At 42.6% G+C, this 20,099-nt stretch overlaps 1 protein-coding gene across 1 annotated transcript; it reads left to right on the plus strand.

Moving 5' to 3' along the window:
- Nucleotides 1–108: 108 nt before the first annotated feature.
- Nucleotides 109–20,099, plus strand: UBR7 (ubiquitin protein ligase E3 component n-recognin 7). Its single transcript, XM_042443405.1, is given in 18 exon segments — nt 109–703; nt 4,344–4,477; nt 5,267–5,327; nt 6,127–6,222; nt 8,597–8,609; nt 8,612–8,649; nt 11,199–11,244; nt 11,247–11,275; nt 11,277–11,304; nt 12,409–12,525; nt 12,528–12,580; nt 14,438–14,441; nt 14,713–14,748; nt 14,751–14,804; nt 14,807–14,823; nt 17,611–17,773; nt 18,567–18,628; nt 19,008–20,099. Coding segments are annotated over 18 exon segments (1,272 nt in total). The 5' UTR covers nt 109–475; the 3' UTR covers nt 19,101–20,099.

A 20,099-nucleotide genomic window follows, 5' to 3' on the forward strand; every position in this document is an offset into this window, starting at 1 on the left:
CACTTTCCCTCAGCTATAATACCTCGACGTAGCTAGTAGGCCTCATATTACGGATTGTTTTCCTCCTCTTCGGCTTTTTCCAGCTGTGATTGGGTGCCTCAAGCCCACGTGACTCCGACGCTCCCCACCCATGCTCGTGATACCAATAGAGCCCCGCCCACTTTCCCTCAGCGACAGCGCCTCACATAGTAGTAGGCCTCATATCGCTCATTCTTTCCTCCTCACCCTCGGTTCTTTCCAGCCATGATTGGCTACCTCAGACCCACGTGATCCCAACAAGCTCCCGCGGCCTCACGTGACATTAATCACGTGCCCCGCCGGCCGGCCTCCTCTTTATCCTCAGCGCCTGCGCGCGCTCCTGTGTGTCTGTTCCCATCCTGTTTCCGCTTCCGGTAGCGACCGTTGAGGGGGGCATTTTCCCGCCTCTTTTTCATTTCCGTGGGACCGTTGAGGGAAACGGTTCTCTGTCGGCGAGATGGAGAAGAAGGAGGCCGAGACAACGACAACCACGACCGACGACGATAATGACGACGGAGGAGGAGGAGAGCGGCCGAGTGAGGACGCCGTGAGCGAGGAAGGGGAAAGGGGCGGCGAGGAGCCGGTGGTGTCGCTGGCCGAGGTGCTGGCCGAGAGCGAGGAGCTGGAGAAGGAGGCCAGGGCCGTGCTGGGAGGGAGCGACCACGAGCGCTGCAGTTACGCGCAGGTCAGAGACTGCGATTACTCTCATTGCTATTCTGTCCTTGTAACCCGCCTTTCTCCCAAGGCTGCGAATGACAAATGCAGAACAATACAGTTGGAAAAACAGTATTAAAATACATAAACAGAGAGAAGGGGTAAAATCATTATTTGTTTATTTATTCATGTTTAATTATTTAATACATTATATTATTATAATTATAAAAAGTATGCTATTAATAGATCACCCTTCTAAGCAATTGTGTATAACTTCATTTGATAAGACAGAGAGGCGGTTTGAGAAGAGGAAGCGAAGCTTATGGGAAGTAAGAGTAATGTGCTCCTCCCTCTGAGGCTGAGAGGGTCTCCCGGTGGGTTTCTGGGCTGAGCAGGGATTTGTGGTGTAGTGAACTCCTCCTGGGCTCTGGAGCCAAGCCCCATCCATCCCTGCTCTCCTTCATGCAGCCAGTAAAAAGCATCCTTGGAGCAATGGATGCAGGCTCCAGGAAAAGGGATTCCAGCTCAACATCAGGAGGAACTTCCTGACAGCCAGGGCTGTCACACTCCTCCCTCGGAGGGTAGTGGAGTCTCCTTCCTTGGAGGTCTTTAAACAGAGCCTGGGTGGCCATCTGTCAATAGGGATGCTTAGACTGAGAGTTCCTGCATGGCAGAATGGGGCTGGACTGGATGGACCTTGAGGTCTCTTCCAGCTCTATGACTCTGATTCTATGAGACAAACTGGGAGAAAGAAATAGCATAAGGCTGAATAGTCTGCTCCATAGGTAGACTGGTACTGCATCTGCATTGCGGAAACAATGTTCTTTGACACCAATTTAACTGCCACAGCTCAGTGCTATGGCATTCTGCAATTGCCGTTTTGTGAGATGTTTAGCCTTCTCTATCTGGAAGCTCTGGGGTCACCACAAACGACAAATCCCAGGAGTCCATAGCATGGAGCTATGGCGGTTAAAGCACTGTCAAGCCGCATTGTTTCTGCAGTTCAGCTGCAGCCTGAGTCTGTGAGAACTAACACTATAATCTCCTTTCTCCCAGTTAATCTTACAGCTGCTGCAAGATTCCTTTCTATTCTTTGAGGTGGGCTGAAGAGAGACTGGCCAGAGTCACCTGGTGAATTTGGGGCCTAATGGTGCCTTCAACCTGCCCCATCTCCCAGTCTAATGCTGTAGCTGTTGCAGCCCTCTTTTATGCCTGGTATTCTAGCTATTGCTGGACTTCACTGCTGCTCCTGTTAACCTTAGCCACTTTTCCAGTTGTAAGAGAGGATGGGACCACAGGTTCCCATGCCTTTCTGCAGTTTCTGGGGCCTTGGAGGGAGGCAGTCATGTAAGGCTCAAGGAAGAGAGAGGAATGATTGACTCGGGTGAGCTGCTGTTTGTTTTAGCTGATACGTTGCAGTCATCATCTTAACTGTTTTACTTGTTGGTTTCCCTGTCAGTAATGCACATATGGACTTCAAAACAAGACATGCATAACCTTCATGTCCAGCCACTGTAGCCACAGCAATATTATAACGAGTAAGAAGTAATTAGATAACGGTGTTCCCAAGTGTTTTCCAAAACAAGCTTCCTCATGTTCCTGTTGAGAATGGGGAAGATCAACTAAAATTATCTTGGCATTTTTCTTGGTTCTGAGTTTTGTTCTGTCAGCCACATGTTATTGTGTACATCCTGTATATAGTGCAGTACTAAAACATATTGGAATGCACTGGTTTCATCCAGATGGCCATTGCATTATAGCAAATTTATAAAAGGTTAATGCCTCTTATCACTAGTTCTGAGCTTTGGATTACTCCATTCTCACTCCTCGAGTTGCATTTGTAACTGGTTCTCATCTTTGATATAATCTCTGATAGTCTGCTGCCAGCTGATATTACCAGGCTTCTTTGTTTGTATTTCCCAGTACTGTATTCGTGTGGCTTTACAGAATAGTCAGCCTTACTCTCAGCTGTTGCCATCCTACAATAGCTGGCATTCTGGTAGTGACACACGCATATGTAAGTTTTACTATGCATGTGGGACAAATTATTCAACATTATTATTATTCACAAAAGTGTGTTGCTGACAGTGACAGAGATGGAGTTATGTATACAGTGATGTGCTTTGTGGTTGCACATTGCATAGCTGCACTCAGTCATTGACCTGTCTCATTCAGTGTTATTCTTCTGCTTGTTGGTTGGATGATGCTGGTGTAGCATATGTTGCATGTGGGTATTTCTGCTATGCTCAGGGGATGTTGTACCTAGTGTCAAAAGCAAGAAGGAGGTGTCTTGCTTTTGTCTCTTGATGGGTTTAAACTGGTGCAGGCTTAGACCAAGGCTCTTCATGCATAAATGGGAACTGAAATACAGTATACTGAAATTATAGAAACTCTTTAGTACATCACTTTCAGTAGAAGGAGATAGTCCAGATGATCTAGATGCACTTGTAAAGCTGTAGTAGTAGTGGTGCAGAGCAATCTCTTTTAGTTTCTTCCTTAGTTATTCATGTAGGAACATAACACTGTTCCCTTCCTTTATTACCTGTGCTTGTTTTTCTGGTTGGTAATCAAGTACAGGTTGAATAATCCTTATCCAAAATGCTTTGGACCATCACTGTTATGCTTTTGTATTTTTGTATTTCTTTTATTTTGAAATATCAGTATTTAAGGCAGCTTAAAAAAATTAAAACAAAGGCAGACAGGGGACAGCACATTCAAAAATATCAATAAAACATATATAAGCTATTTTAAAATGCAAACAACATATAGAATTAAAATCAATTAAAAGACTGAAAATAAAAATCAACACCACCATTAAAAGTCTATTGTAACCCATTACTAAAAGTCTGTTGCAATAAAAAATATTTTCACTTGTGGATGAAAGGACGATGAAGAGGGAGCCATCTTAGCTTTCCTAGGAAAGGAGATCAAAAGCGTTAGGAGCATGCACTGAGAAGGCTTTCTTCCTTGTTCCCATCAAGGTCCAGGAGAAAGGACTCACCCCCACCAAAGAGCTTAGAACCCAGACAGGTTCATAAAGGAAGATACTGTCCTTTGCATAACCTAGACCAGAGCTGCTTAGGGTTTTCTAGGTCATAACCAGCATTTTTAAATTGTGCTGTGAAACAGATTGGCAGCCAGTGGAACTGATACAAAAAGAGAATCAGATGCTCATTGTGGTCAGCCCCAGTTAACAATCTGGTCACAGCTGTTCAGTTCACTTGAAGATAGTAAGCAGTTTTCAAAGAGAACATCTTACAGTAAACCAAACTGGATATAATCAAGACATGTGTCGCTGTGGCCAGATCTAACATCTCCACACACAAGCACAGCTGGTCTCTGCAAACATACTTCTAACCATCCAGCTCCAGGTTCAGGGCTGAATCTCCAGTTGGGGAGTACACTCAGCTGTGAACCTGTGTCTTCAGGATGAGGGGTAACGGCATCCAGCACAAGTTGAACAACACATATTGGATCTGCCTTTCAGATAACCAAGAGCTGCTCTGTATTGTCTCAGTTAAACCCAAATTTGTTTTCCCTTATGTAGCCCATTATACTGTAGATGCTAGATGCTGGTTTAGCATTGAAAGATCCTTCTCAGAGAATGGTGAATTTTCAGTCTGGCAGTTTTTTTCAGTGCTTCCATTTTTATGCTGCTGTTCTCATTCCAGGGTGCTGTGAAGAGACAAGCCCTTTATGCCTGCAGTACATGTACACCACCAGGCGAAGAACCAGCAGGGATCTGTTTAGCATGCAGTTATGAATGCCATGGTACCCACAAATTATTTGAGCTGTATACAAAAAGGTAACATGAGAGAGAAAGAGGTGACAATCCTTTTTAGATCAGCTTGTTTGCCCTGCTGTAAAATATGAAATCATCTAAAGCTGGATTCTTAGTACAGTGGGCCCTTGGTATCTGCTGGGGTTTGGTTCCAGCCTTCTTGTCCCCCAGTGGATACTAAAATCCATGAATGCTCAAATCCCATTAAATACAATGGAGTAGCAAAATGGGGTTATATAAAATGGAAAAATCAAGGTTTGTTTTAGGGATTTTTGTGGGGAGGGATATCTTCAAGCCATGGATGCTTGAATCAGTAGGTACAGAATTCATGGACATGAAGGGCTGGCTGTAAAAGGAAATGATTAATGATCACTTTGAAACTTTCTGTATTATAGTTGATAAAAAAACTGTTACAGGGCATAGGGAGTGTGGGAACAGAGACTGTGTGTTTTAAAAGAGAAACCATTGATTATGACTTCTTGTCTCCTAAATGAAAGAAAGCCTGAAGTTTTTGAAACTTCAACCAAGCTCCTGTATTGCTCTACTGCAGCTATATTTATGGTTTTTGATGCTGCAGTGCGACACAACCAAATATAATGTGTATATGAAGAAGGTCATTTTGATTATAGTATAGTAATGATTAAGACTGTAAATCAGATAATCAGAGTTGAATAGAATCAGATGATTGGAAATATAAATTTCACCACATTTTGCTGTAGTGTAGATACAAATACAATCTGTTATTAGCTTCCCTGAGATTTAGCAACAGTTCAGAACACTAAAATAGGATTCTGGATCTTTTTTTCTTTTCAGAAACTTCTGTTGTGATTGTGGAAATAGCAAATTCAAAAATTTGCAATGTAAACTACTTCCAGTGAGTATGCAAATACTGTATTTACTATTTAGAGAAGTGAAAACAAAATAGATGTTTTTTCCAGCGATTGTCTGCATTTTTCTTCTTCTCTATAAATCTAATTTATACAACCTTTTGGAGAGTACTGATAAAATAAATTTGTGGAGTTATTTGATGTAGATGTTCATTGTGACTCATTTGGCTGCATGTGCCATATACATTTGAAGATGTATCCAAGCAGTTTGCTAATTTCAGATGTGTAGCCATATCCAGATGCATGTTTACATTTGGGTTGATGCTGTGCACTAAAAGTTGTTTTATCCTGCTAGCTTGCCTTGCGCAGTTCTGATGGCATTTACAGGCATGGTATCAATGTGCTTTTTATTCAGTTATGAAGATCAGTTTAATCTAAAGCAATATAAATGTGTTTCTCTATATAGATCATAATTGCTTTATGTAGTGAAGACAAAGTCTTCAATCCAGAGATCGGTCAAATGGGAACTCTTGATTCTCGCTAACTAATTGAGAGGTCTAGTTTTTGCTGTTTTCTTTCTGAATTATCTTGAGTGTAAAAAGCAATTGTTCTTCTTTCTATCCCTACAAGCTTTGAAATCTCACATTGTTTCATATATCATAGTTTTCAGGAAGTAAGATTCATGAATGAACATTTGATATGTATACACTGTTGCAGGACATCATAGCATTATGTTTGGGAAGGTTAATGTGTGATAAATTATGTGATTTAACAGGCTTTGCACTTTAAGATAATCCTCTCATCCCCCTTGTTCTGTTTAAGACACATTTCATCATTTATTTCTAGGAAAAGGCAACAGTGAATCCAACAAATAAATATAATGACAACTTCTATGGGTTGTACTGTGTTTGTAAAAGACCATATCCAGATCCTGATGATGAGGTAAACCATCAATATCTCATACTGTTGTGTGTAGGAAGATTGAAATACTACTTACGCGAATATAGTACATAAGTTTTAATAACTTTAATATGTTTTGTTATCCATTTTAAAATGACTAAAGAGTCCTCCTGCACATGGAATTAAGAATGAGGACTTTTTTGCAATAATAATAAAATAATAATAAAAATTTTATTTATATGCTGTCCTTCCACGATCAGGGCGGCTCACAGCAGGTTAAATACAATCAGATTAAAATACACAATACACAAATTAAAATACACAATAAGTCAACCCACAGCAAAAAGCCCCCATACCCAACCTCTTGGCCACGGAAGAGGAGGAGGCCCCCAGGATATTTATTCGGGGAATGGCCTGTTGGAATAGGAAGGTTTTAAGATCCTTCCTAAATTGGCCAGGGTAGTAACGAGCGGAGCTCTGGTGGCAGCGCGTTCCAAAGGGCTGGGGCAGCTATGGAAAACGCCTTCCGAGTAGTGAGACTAACCTAGTCCCAGGCACCTTCAGTAGCTGCTGCCCAGACGTTCTGAGGGTGGGAGGTGATGTACGGGGAGGGCGGTCCTTTAGGTATCCTGGGCCAAGCCATTTAGGGCTTTATAGGGATTACCAACACCTTATATTGAGCTCGGAAGCGAATGGCAGCCAATGGAGATCTTTTAAAACCGGTGTTATATGGCTGGTTCTGGGAGCGCCAGTAACCAGCCGGGCTGCCATGTTCTGCACCATTTGCAGCTTCCGAGTTTGGTATAGGTTGCCCCATGTAGAGTACATGCAGAATCCAGTCTCGAAGTACCAGAGCATGTACAACAGTTCTAGGTCCCTCTGGGCCAGGTATGGGGCAGCTGGCGAATCAGCCGAAGCTGTAACAGGTGCTCCTGACCGCCGCATTCACCTGAGCAGTCGGTGAAGCGACGAGTCAAGAAGCACCCCCAGACTGCGCACGGAGTCCTTCACAGGAGCGTGACCCGTTCAGGACAGGTGGAACCACCGCCATTCCTGGACCAGGAGAACCTAGCACAGTACCTCCGTTTTCTCTGGATTCAATATGCATAGTACTACTGATTATGATCTGTAAGTGCAAGCTTGAAGAGCTTAAGCACATTTCATGTAATGTGATTAGATCACACTTGGTAGGCTAGTTTATTCACAAACCAACACATACCATTTAGTGGTTGCTGGATAAAAAAATAACAATTTCTTTAAATGATCTGATATAAAAATAAACTAATGTGTTAAGTTCTGTTATCTCTTATTGTTGACATTTACATGTAAATTTTCTTTTCCACTGATTATGTAATTGAAAATGTGATTTAGGAGCAAAACAGAACAGCTCTAACACTGACTTCCTGACACTTGGGAGCGTGGCATTCAGAGCCACATTCCCCCAAGATGCCTGGAAGCCACCCGGCTGCCCCAACGTGGGCCGGCATCTGGGCGCTCCAACAGCATGGCATTTACATGCCACAGGATGCCGTAAAACCGCGACAGGGTGGAAAAGCAAGCGTTTAGCTTGTCAAAAAGAACCGGCATTTGCTACTTCTTTTTGGGCCGGCAAAGAGGCAGATTGGGCTGTGGCATGCGGTTGCCGCGGCCCCAATCAGGCTTTTTCAGGGGTGGCTTCAAGCAGTCTATTCTGCCCCTAATTTATTTTTTCAAATAGATTTAAAGTACCATAAAACACAAATATGGAAATGTGGTATTCAAACAACTAATTTCAGTAAAATCATACAAAAACCTTGTAACAGAAAATCCACGAGGTATATTTAAAAAAAAAAAAAAGAACAGAGAGGGGATACTTTGTACTTCTCCTCAGAGGATAGAGAATATGTTATGTCAGAGAAATTTAGCCTTGGGTCTCATTAGTAGATCTTAAATACCAGAAAAGATTATATTGGATGAGAAGCTACTTAAGATAGTTTGGACCCAGAATTGGTAGTGATTGTTGTATGCCTTCAAGTTGCTCTTATGGTGACCCTACCATAGGGTTTTCTTGGCAATATTTGTTCAGAGAGGTTTGCCATTGCCTTCCCTGAGACTGAGAGCATGTGACTATCTAAGGTCACCCAGTGGGTTTCAAGTATGAGTGGGCAATCAAACCCTAGAGTTGTTGTCAAACCTCAAACCACTCCACCGCATTGGCTTTCTGACTAATTACCTTTAAAACTCTAAATAATCACTTTTAATTCGAAAGGAAAGCACAGCCAATACTGGCTTTAGCAAGTGAGGTATGTGAATGCTAGCTAAAATTGATCAATAGACAAGCTATACATTTTATACTGTTGAAACTTCTAAAACATTGGCAGTTCTAATAGGTTTGAAAGATTAGTGTATATTTTTAATGCAGTGGTTCTATTTTTAGATTCCAGATGAAATGATCAGTGCATAGTTTGTGAAGATTGGTTTCATGGACGGGTAAGCACATCTAATAAAGGGCTAGAAACATAACAGTGATAAATGTAACCTGTCAGATGAGATTTTTTTCAAATTTATACCAGACTACAGTTCGGAGCCTTAATTTTAAAAGTTGTATAGATGAACAATGGTGTGGTACAGAGTGCCAGGAAGAGGCGGTGGGAGCTGCCCCCGTTGCTGGTGTAGCAGCTCCGCAGCAACCAAATTGCATGACGCTGCTATGCAAAAAAGGACTGCTAAAAACGGCTCCTTTTTGTGCCGCCGCAAATAGTGCGCTGGCACTAGCATGTCACTGCTGCACGCTCCATTTGGATGCTGCGCAGCAGTGATGTCATCGCTGCGCGCGTCTATTAATCAGCACCTAGAACGCCTCATCACGTGCGAGGTATGTGTGAGCGGGGCACCCCTTGCACATGACGAGGGCGGCCTTCAGGGCCAGTAGGTACGGGGCCATAATTAATACACCAGATAGCTCAGGATGGCAAATGCTTTAGAGACTGAGTGCCCAAACTGCAAACCAAAAACCCACTTATTATCACAAAGTGCCATGTCCCTCTGACTTCTTAGTAACAACTGGTGAACTCTGTGCTGAGGTGATGGTGGTGTGCCCACAGAGAAGCTTGTTTACCACTTCTGGCACTCGTGCCATAGGTTCACCACACTGAGATAGCTTATTCTCTCTTTACTGGAATAGGCAGTAATGGGATGGTAACTTCAAGAATCCTAGCTTCAGTTTATTTTGCATACTTCCAAGCATGGTGATTTGTGGTTGTGGAGATGTTATGCATGGATTAGAGCGTGATGGCAAACCTTTTAGGGAGTGGGTGGCCACACTAAAAAGATTTCTGGCACCGGCTGTTACCCATGCCAGGACTCCTGGGGGAGATGGGACTTCTGGGGCGGAACTTCTTCCCCCTCACCCTCCTGGGCCTTCAGCTGCCTCTCCGGTATTCTTCACCATGGGATTAGAGCAGTGGTTCCAAACCTTTCTAATGCTGCACCCTTTAATTTCAGTTCCTCATGTGGTGATCCCAACCATAAATTATTTTTTGTTGCTACTTCATAACTTAATTTTGCTACTGTTATTAATCATATTTTCATTGTTACAAATTGAACATAAGTAAAGCATAGTGATAATCACAAAAACAGCCTCGGAGGATGGCGTGGCCAACCTCCTCTGAAGAAACCAGAAAGCTCCAGAACAGGTTTGCCTTGAGCCTTGGGCAAGAGCCACACCTCTCAGTCTCAGAGGATGGCAATGGCCAGCCCCCCTGAAGAAACCTGTCCAGAAAGCCCCAGGACAGGTTTGCCTTGACTCCGGTACAGTAGCCACACTCTCTCAGCCTCAGAGGATGGCAATGGCCAGCCCCCTTGAAGAAACCTGTCCAGAAAGCCCCAGGACAGGTTTGCCTTGAGCCTTGGGCAAAAAGCCACACTCTCTCAGCCTAAGAGGATGGCACTGGCCAGCCCCTTTGAAGAAACCTGTCCAGAAAGACCCAGGACAGGTTTGCCTTGGGCAAGAAGCCATACTCTCGCAGTTCTCAGGGGATGGCAATGGCCAATGGTTCAAAGTGAAACTGGAACCTTTGGCTGTGCTGTCTCTCTTCCTTTTTGCAGAGGTCTATGTTCCCAAGAGAAGAAGGAAAGGGGACGCTGTGTAGGGTTGCCATAGCGCCGGACCCGAAACCGGGGAAATGTAGGACAAAATTTTCAAATGTAGGACCACAAAAATGTGTCCTACATTTGAAAATTATGTCCTACATTTTACCTCGCGATGCGGCGGGGAGTGGAGGCCAAGTGGCGAGGGAAAGCCTCCACTTAAGGAGGCTTTCCCTCCCCGCCTGGGCCCCACCGCGATCAGAGGCCAGGATGGGGCCTCGCCTCGTTCCTGGCCCCAGCGGAGGCCAGGAAGGAGGCGAGGAGCCCCCCGGCGAGCGCCGCGGCCTCGCCTCGTTCCTGGCCTCCGCGGAGGCCAGGAAGGAGGGAGGAGGCTGCAGGGAGGCGGGGAGGTTGGGTGCGGCTGCGCCCAGAGGCGCCCCTCCCTGCAGCCTCCTCCGCCTCGCCTCAGGCCTGCTGCCCTCCTTTTCCTCCGCGCGACCAGGCGCAGGGGAGGAGGAGGAGGGCAGCGAGGCCCCAGGGTTGCCAGCAACCCGCGGCAACCGGGCTTTTCCCGGTTTTTGGCTGCACCCGGGCCGTACCGGGCAGGTGCAGCCAAAACCGGGAAAAACCCGTTGCAACCGGGTTTATGGCAACCCTAACGCTGTGGGCAGTTGCTAAACAACTGAGGGGCTTGGAGGTGGCTGCCGCTTTAGAGAGCTTAGCTTGAGGCCCTTTGTTTGGAAGTGGTGCTCTGAGGGGGGTCCCTGGCAACCCCTTTGAAACTGTCATCGACCCCCAAAGGGGTCCCCAGGTTGGGAACCACTGGATTAGAGAATAGAAATTGAAAGATGATAAGTGGTAATTCTTGGTTATTTAAGGTCACTGTTTTCAATTTTGTTGAAGAGTTCATTTTTTTAGCCAAACGCTAATCTTTTTTTTCTTTTCCTTAGCATCTTGGTGAAGTCCCTCCAGATAGTGGGGATTTTCATGAGATGATAGTCAGGCTTGCATGGATCGCTGTCCTTTCTCGGTGGGCATATGCCCCAAAATTGGCAGGTGAGTAAAATAAGAGCAATACCAAAGCTACCTAAAACATTTGCATTTACTTCTTTAATGTCACTGAAATGAATGAAACTTTGGTGCGCGTACAGACCGCCTGAAAATGGCGGTCTGCCACCACTGCGGTTGCTGCTTCCGGGAACTGCAGCGGTCAAACCACCGGTTCCAGACGCAACAAAAGCCACAAAAAGCGGCTTTTTTTTTGCGCCAGAAGTGGCACTGCAAATGGCCATGGCACACTCGCGATGTCACTTCTGTTGTGGGATGTGCAGACGCATAGTGTTCGCAATGTCAAGATGGCGGTGCCCGTATAGAATGGGCGCTGCCATTTTTGTACATCCCCAGGACGTACTAGGGTAGGGGCGTGCGAAAGGACGCCCTTCCTAACCCTAGTACGTCCTGGGGACGAACTTTATGCCCATGCGGAACGGGCCTTAGAAACCTATTCTGTAGTCTCCCAGATTTACCCAATTGAATGGTTGGGACACAAGTTCTTAGGCTCTAGTTTTAAACATTAATAATAAACACACATAATTGGAAATAAATTTTAGCCTAAAGTTGATTCTGACTCTCTAAACAATCTACGCAAGAGATAAATATGGAATGGAGCTGCAAAGTCTTCCAAAGTTGTAGTTCATTTTCCATCTGCGGGGTTCCCCCCCCCTATTTTATAGTCACACATGCACGTGCACGCGCACACACATACATACATATATATTGCTGTTTTCTAGTTCATGGATGGGGAAAAATATCATTGTGTGTGGAACTGTCCTCGCATTGCTCGTGGCCTTCATGAAAAAAGTTTTCCCAAAAGGTGAACAGCTAAATTATAACAAAATAAAAAAATGTAAGCACTTACACTTCGGTAATCAAAATCATAACTAAATCCTCTTAATTGAAAGACTCCAACTCTATTTGTTTAATTTGTTTGGGAGGGATCCCTCAGAAGTCAGAATCCTATGACAGTAACAATTTTTCCATTGAAGTTGGCATGTAACTGGCTTGCTTCTTGATTGTAAAGAGCAGTTTTGGTGACCCTTGACAGAAATAACATTTGTTACACCAGCACAAAAATTTTAGATGTGGCGTCCATCTCTGTAGTTCCCACTATGAGCAAATTTACTCCAGCACCTGAAGATGGAGTATTTTGAACGTTGAAGAAACTGAAGAAGTAAAAAAAAGAAAATGGTGCAGATTCCCAGATGAAGACCGAGGAAGAGAACTAGTACAAAACAATGAACCATCCACAAGCTCTGGCTCTGAATGTTCTAAGGTGAACCTTTTTCTCTTCCATAGCAGGTTATAGCTGCTGAAGGCGGACATTCTTTTAAGAAAGGGGAAGGATTGTAATAATAATGATATTTTCATCCAGTTCCTATGAGTGTTGTGGATAGCAAGAACAGCAGTTGCTTCTGGTAGACCTTTCACAAATGCCAAAGATCTTCTTGTTCCTGGCTGCTGTATTGCCTTCAGGTGGATTAGGATAAATTCATGAAACACAGATAGACACATCTTTAAATTGTTGGATTTGCAGATAGGTCAAGCATGGAAGATACAGGCCAGAATTCTGTTTGTAACATCTGGCAGTATGGGGTTGGACTGGGTGGCCTTTGTGGTCTCTTCAAATCTATCATCTCTGTGCTGGCTGGTTACCTCATGCTCTTTCTCACCCCTTTCAGTCAGTAAATGATTGTGGCGCACACTGTGTTCTTGGCAGCTGCTTTCCAAGGTCATAAGGACTTATAAACCCAAATAACCAAAATGCTCAACATACACCATATAGATGCTGACTGTAATGTGTACTAAACAACCTGAGTCTTATCACTTGTCCTCCTCAGTTGGTATTCTTTGATAACACTTTAGCTGACTTGAGATTATCTCTAGGATTTCAAAGTGTATGAGAAGTATCCTGAAATGATGCACCCATAATGGTTCAGGCAATTATCACCTTCCTAGACCACCACTCAATTGAATCTCCATGCATGTTCCTAATGTAGTAGTACATCCCCAAACCACTGTACTATACAGATTTTATTAGTTGATGTGCATACAATCAGTGAATCTACCAACAACCAAAGAGTAAAATAAACCAATGTTATGTTAGTATAGTGTACATAAGTGCTTCTCAGGCTTATGTGAGGGAATGGCATGTATGTGCATGCATAGTTGGCCCTCTGATTCACGGATTCCTTACCCACAGATCAACTGTCCAGGGCTCAAATATATTTTTACATACTGTAATATTAAATTCTGAAAACCAAACCATTATTTTGTTGTTTTATATAAGGGACACCATTTTACTACACATTTATATTTAAGGGGACCTGAACATCCATAGATTTGGATACCCACGGGCTCCTGGCAAGGACTACTGTACCTTCAGGTCGCCTGTCCATTTATAGCAACTCCACAAATTTCATAGGGCTTTCTTAGGTAAGGAATAATCAGTGAAAGTTTTGCCAGTTCTTCCTCTAAAATAATAATAGGATTATATAGCCACCAATCACTGGGAATCCGGGCGGCTTACAACAGGGGGTAGGGTAATAGATGGTTACAACCTCAGGCTTACAATCTAAAAAGATAAGACAGAAAAGGAGAAGGGAATGGTGAGGGGGTAGGGGTCAGGTTCAGCATTCTTCTCTCCCTCTGAGGCTGGACCTATAGCCTACAGCACCTGGATTCATCATCGGTGGTCTCCTATCCAAGTACCCTGCTTAGCTTCTAAGATCAGTTTGGAAGTTTGGTGGCAGTTATTTTTGGAGTTCCTTTGAATCTGTCAGGGACTGCACTGTATTTGGGCCAAAGCTAAAATGTTTTTTTTTCTTCACTGCAAATGTTCTAGGGACTAGGGTCTGACTAACACTGGTGATATTATATTACATCACTATGTACATTTGCACAGGTTTTGAAATGGCATGTAGTGAAATAGGATATAGATACTAAAATCAGAAAGACTCACACATGTATGGGAGGGGCAGTATTTAATATAGTTAACCTAGCAGTTCGAAAGCATGCAAAGCAAGTAGATAGATAGCTACCACATCTCAGTGGAAGGTAACAGTGTTGGTGCAGTCATGCTGGCCACATGACCACCAGAGCATCCCAGACAACGCTGGTTCTTCAGCTTAAGAACGGCTGGCACCACCCCCTATAGTTGGTTACGATAGGCATTCATGTCAAGGGACACCTTTACCTTTTTATAGTTTGCTAGTGAAAGGTCGCTATGAAATCTAAGATTATTCAGGTGAGGCTTTATTAGAAAACTGTTGATTATAATCTTTGGAAAGCAAAGGAAATACTTCAGGTAACCTCACTCTCAGTCCAAGTCTTAGGCCCCGTGCACAATTTGTTTATAGAAAGGAAAAACAACTATCCTTTCATTTACTGCAGACCATTAAAATGAAGCCTCCACCTGCACACTGCAAGAACTTCAAGCCAGGCAGTACTAAAGAAGAATACAGCCACCTTCTGGCCACACAACTGGCGGAGCATTTTGTGCACTGTAAAGAATGCATGGTATAGCTAAAAATTCTATTTAATTCTGTAGTCCTCACATTTGCTATAGAACATTCTAAATGCATTTACTCTGTAAAACTGCAAGTGACAGTTTAGAATAGAAACATGGGGCAGCCAGCTTGGGTCCTGTGTAGTGAGAAATGCAGGATATTAAATAAGTAAATTAATATTCAGAGGTGGACATATTGCTCTTATTTAAAAAGTACTGTATAATGAATTATATAAACCTTGCAAAAGAATGATTTTTGTGCCTCCTATTAAGTTTGGTTAGCCAGCCACCATTAAGCTTGTCTTCCTGACACCTGCACCACTTGTCAAGCTTCTCCCTGGGTTAGGGAAGAGCAAGAACAAATGGGGAGAAAGGCATCATTGTTCTTCGTGGTCTCTGTGACACATATGGAATCCTTTGCATTTGTACAAACCAGCTTTAGAAATTCTAGATTTACCTTTCTTCAGCTGAGAGCCTGCTGCCCCCCACTGCACATGCTCATTATGGTTTCTGGCTCAAAAGTCCTCAGTTTCTTTGTCCACCATTTTGGCTGCTGAAAGCCATGTGTTTGCTTGTCTTCTTGGGTTTTTTGTTTTTTTTTTGTTTTTGCTTTTTGGTCAGAAAAAAATCCAAGCCTACTTGTCTGAAGGAGTCAGATGTGCAATGGCATCTAATGCCTTCAACTTGACAGTACGTCTATTCCGCTTTATCTGTTTGTGGGCTTGGCCTTGTCTGTGCCTCGTTCTCCGTTCTAGAACATTAGGAAGATGACTTTCTTCTCTGGAGTTGAACCCAATGGATGTCCATTTTTGAGTCACATTTGGAGGGTTAGGTGCTCATTCCACACCTAGCAAGGGGTCAGTCTACCACTCCTGTGCCTCCATCATCTCACACAGGTAAAGGTTGCCAGTTGTTGCGGGCTCACACTAGCACACTGGAGAACCATGACATAGGACACACACCAATCCTCCTCCACACCGCCGCCAACCCCACTAGTGGGGTATTACTATAATGACTGCTGGGCACACTCTCCACCATGTTGGGACACTTACCACCCATATGATGCTAGAGGCCCTGCTGTCCTTATACCCTGTCCCAAGGTCTGTGTGTGATTATGGATTCACTGAATCTTGAGGTCTTGAGAGCCCCATCTTTGGCATCTGTTTCACATACACCTCCTTTTCCTCTACCTGGTTAGCCGCTTCTAGATCAACCAGCTTTCACCAGGTCAGCCAGTGTAAGGCCTTTGCCTCCCCTCCACAACCACAAGCTGTTCTTTCAGTGTCAGTTTGGAGAGAAAAGAACTCTTGTTCCTTCTGATGTATTGGCATGCAGGCACGCTCTTCTCATTCTTCAAGCTCTGGCTCTGAAGGCTCATCTCCTCTTCCACTGAATCAGTCCTCACACCTGATTGTGACCAGGACCCACTGTCTCCACTGAACAACATTTATTCATATGCCATCAGGCACTGAGAATAGATAGTTTTTTGTAACTGGATATTTAGCGACCTCCTACCACAACTCCTGATGCAGCTTTTTGTCATATATAATGCAAAGCTCTCACCCTCCAATGACTATTCCATTCCTGCCTGCTTTGGTGGATGTTGCTCAGTGCTCTTGGAAGTCACCTTCATTGGTTCAGCCAACATCTTACTGTATTGATGACTTGTATCGAGTCCAAGATTCTATACTTTTTAAACATCCGTTGCCAGACTAAACCATCCAGTAAGCCACACAATCCCTGGAGACTAATGATGCATGTTTATTTCAAGGCTCTTAAAGTCTGTTCTGCTTTTTGAAAGACTGCAGAGGAGATTAAGAAGGCTGCCCCTTTTTCTACTTTGAGATTCACATTTTGTTCCCCCAACAGGTTGCTACAGCTTTACATGTTGCTGATTATGTGGCAGACACTCATGTTGGGGATGTTGCTTTGAGGTGTCATGCCTCATTTCATTCTTCAGGGGTCTCATCTGAAGCTAGAGCCATCGTTAAGGGCCTCAGAAAATGGGGACTACTGCCAAGAACAATCCACACATCTGCACACGCAAATGTGGACTTGTCATTCTGCCTTTTCCTCAGCCCAGTATTTGTCTCTGCCTATCTAAACATCCCCAATTTCTAGCAAGTGCCATTCTTTTCCATTAAAGAAAAAGCAGTCTGACTTGAAGTGCCATCTTCAATCGTCTTCCTCATTCTCAGCGATATTCCTTTTTTTTTTATTCTCATTTTTTTCCAGTTTGGGATCCAGTAACTTTGGATTCATGGGTCATCAGCTGATTCATGGATGATCAACCTCTTTGGCAGCTTACTGCTCTGGCAGACATGGAACTGAGGAAGTTTAAGTGGGAGTCATACTGAGGATGTGTGGTATGCAGGAGAAAGGTCCTCAGATAAACATATTTGGCTATAGAAGTTTCTGACCATGGTCTGTGCAAGCTCAGAGAATCCCATATGTGTGAGTTCACAGATGATTACTCAGAAAAAGCAACCTTCTTTTTTACAAGAGGTAGCTGCTACCACATTTCTTCTTCTGATTAAACTGACAGCTACTGGTGCTGCCATAGCCAAGCTTGCCTCCAAGCTGCTACGTTTTGATGCTTACTTTTGTTTGTTCTTGATACGACATCTGTTGATACTTGACTTGCAGATGCCAGCTGTGAACTGTTGCCACTTCCCTCATGGCATTTGGAAATATTTAGAATGTGTTTTGGGTTTTTCTTCAAAGAGTGAAAAATGTGCCATGGGTGTAATAAATGTACAGGTAAATTTGTACAATGAAAATGAACTTGTATTTTTCAGCAAATGTATTCAGATCTGGAAGTCCAATTCTTAACAGATGAATGTGATACAGTTTTGGCATACGAAAATAAAGGAACAAGTGACCAGGAAGCAGATAGAAGAGATCCACTAATGGACACGCTTAGCAGCATGAACAGAGTCCAGCAAGTAGAGCTCATATGTGGTAAGTACCTGAAATTTGAATATGAAATCAAAATTTCTTAATATATCTTGATACAAGTAATTTGTAGGAACATACTTTTAATATGTCTCTTATTAGGCTTTTTGCTTGGGCTGTACTAGTGAATTGTGGCTTTCTAGCTTGAATAGGTGTTGGCTTTTAACTCTAGTAGCTATCTTACTAAAATTTCAAGATGTCATAAAAAGCCCCCCCCCCAAAAAAAAAGTCACACAACCCCCTTGACATTACCCATTTGGGTTAAATAAGAACCCAGATACATAGATATCACTGTCAGTCTTTGTTCTCTTTTCTAAAACCTGTTCACCTGCAGGACGATATTTTAGTAGAACCTGTTTTGATCTTTTCGACAAAACTTCATTCAGATAATGCTTTGCAGAAGGAAAACAGTAAAAATTCTGCAACTGGATTAAGTTATGCAAAGTAGTATTACTCTTGTTTTTCATGGGTTATTCTGCCAGTCATAGGATGATACAATAAGTTAATAACAAGGAGAAATATTGACTGCTAAAAAATTTAGAGATCAACAGATATGCATTTTTGTCTCCTGCTGCAGAACTGCAGCCATACATGTCTGTTGGTACACAAAATAATGAAAAGCAGGAATTTGGAGGAATCCTCGAGATGCATCTTTGCCACTATAGTGCATCTTATGCCTATTTACGTCGCTAGCACAATGCTGATAAATGACTTTTTATTGGTACCAGCCAGGCCAGTATATTGGATAAAAGAATTCATTCAAAGTGCAAATACAATAAAACCTTTTTTTCCTGTCTAGAATACAATGATCTGAAAACAGAATTGACAGACTATTTGCGAAGATTTGCTGATGAAGGAACAGTAAGTATGTTACTTCTTATGTAAGTGATTATTGTCAAGGTAGTTTTGGATAACTGAAAAATGTAGTAACTGTCTCCAGTAACAGCAACAAGTAATTGTGAATATGTTTTAATTAAATCAAGGAAATATAATTCAAAACAAAATGAAGAGTCTTCTAGTATTTCACTGAACAATACATGCACCTCACTATTTTGTTTTTAAAAAACAACTCAAGTGTATGCATACCTGTATTTCAGGACTACTGTTTGTGCTTTAGAACTGGCATGTAGTCTATAAAAGCATATACCTATCAGATTTCCTACTCAAGGTACCTTTTTCTTATATTAAAAATTTATATTGCTGTATCAGTTTCATTTTCTTTTTCTGATGACTTTCACAGGTTGTTAAGAGAGAGGACATTCAACAGTTCTTCGAAGAGTTTCAGTCTCGGAAGAGGAGGAGGACAGACCGGATGCAGTATTACTGCAGTTAGACCAATTGGGAAATTTTATGGACAAGATTTTTTTAAAGCTATTTCTGCTAGCTTTTTGTTTTTCTTTCCAGGTTTAACCCAGCTTCTGTTCTATGAGACTGTCTTATTGTGTTGCTGTCTAAATATGATCCGGTTTCATACCAGCTGGTCTGAAAAGCAAACAAGGTCATTGATTCTCAGAAGTGTTTTATTGTGTTGAAGGACAGTGGGGTGGGATGGTTAGGTGTTAAGGGTATCTTTTTAGAAAGGGTTCTAGAGGCCTCCTAAGCTGGTATAGTTACAAAAAAATCCTTCATATGGTTAAAACCCAGATTAATGTGTTTAACAGATCCTTGTTTATCGTTTTCAGAAAGATTTCAGTCTGGAGTGCAATAGTTCGTTCCTGTTCAGCTTAAATTTATACTCTTACTAATTTCTGGTACAAAAATTCTGGGCTATTGCTGTTGGCTAAAATCACAGTGCTTACAGGATCACAATGCAATTTTGCTGAATTACAGCTTCTTGCTAAAATTATGTTGTACTTACCCCTTTGAGACAATAGTGACTATTCCTAACAGAAGTTCCTGGATAGAAAAGCTCCATTGTACAGAAGGATTTTCTAAGAAGTACTTTTACTTCCAATATGTCTTGATTTCTTGCCTGCATAGAATGTAAATAAATTGCTTTCTACTGGGTAGTATTACTAGTTTATATATTTTTTTTAGCCTGTAAAGGATTTCTGGAAGCTTATATAATGGTTTTAGTTCATAAATGTTTAAGAGAGGATAGCCATCAAGCTGCTTACCAAACTGTAAAGTTCAAAGTTGTGATAATAAAGACTAGACCGATAACACTATTGAGGAAACTGAAATCAGCTCCCAAAGCAGAGTTTTCTTATTGTTTAACTTTTATCAACTGCTCAGGCAAATGTTTCTTCAGTCTGTGTATGACTCCTAGTACTCAAATGTTGTCTTCTGACACTGTTTGGCTTTTACACGTCAATAAAGCAGTTGGTTATCA

This window comes from Sceloporus undulatus, chromosome 1, assembly GCF_019175285.1.
Source record: "Sceloporus undulatus isolate JIND9_A2432 ecotype Alabama chromosome 1, SceUnd_v1.1, whole genome shotgun sequence".
Taxonomy (NCBI): Eukaryota; Metazoa; Chordata; class Lepidosauria; order Squamata; family Phrynosomatidae; genus Sceloporus; species Sceloporus undulatus.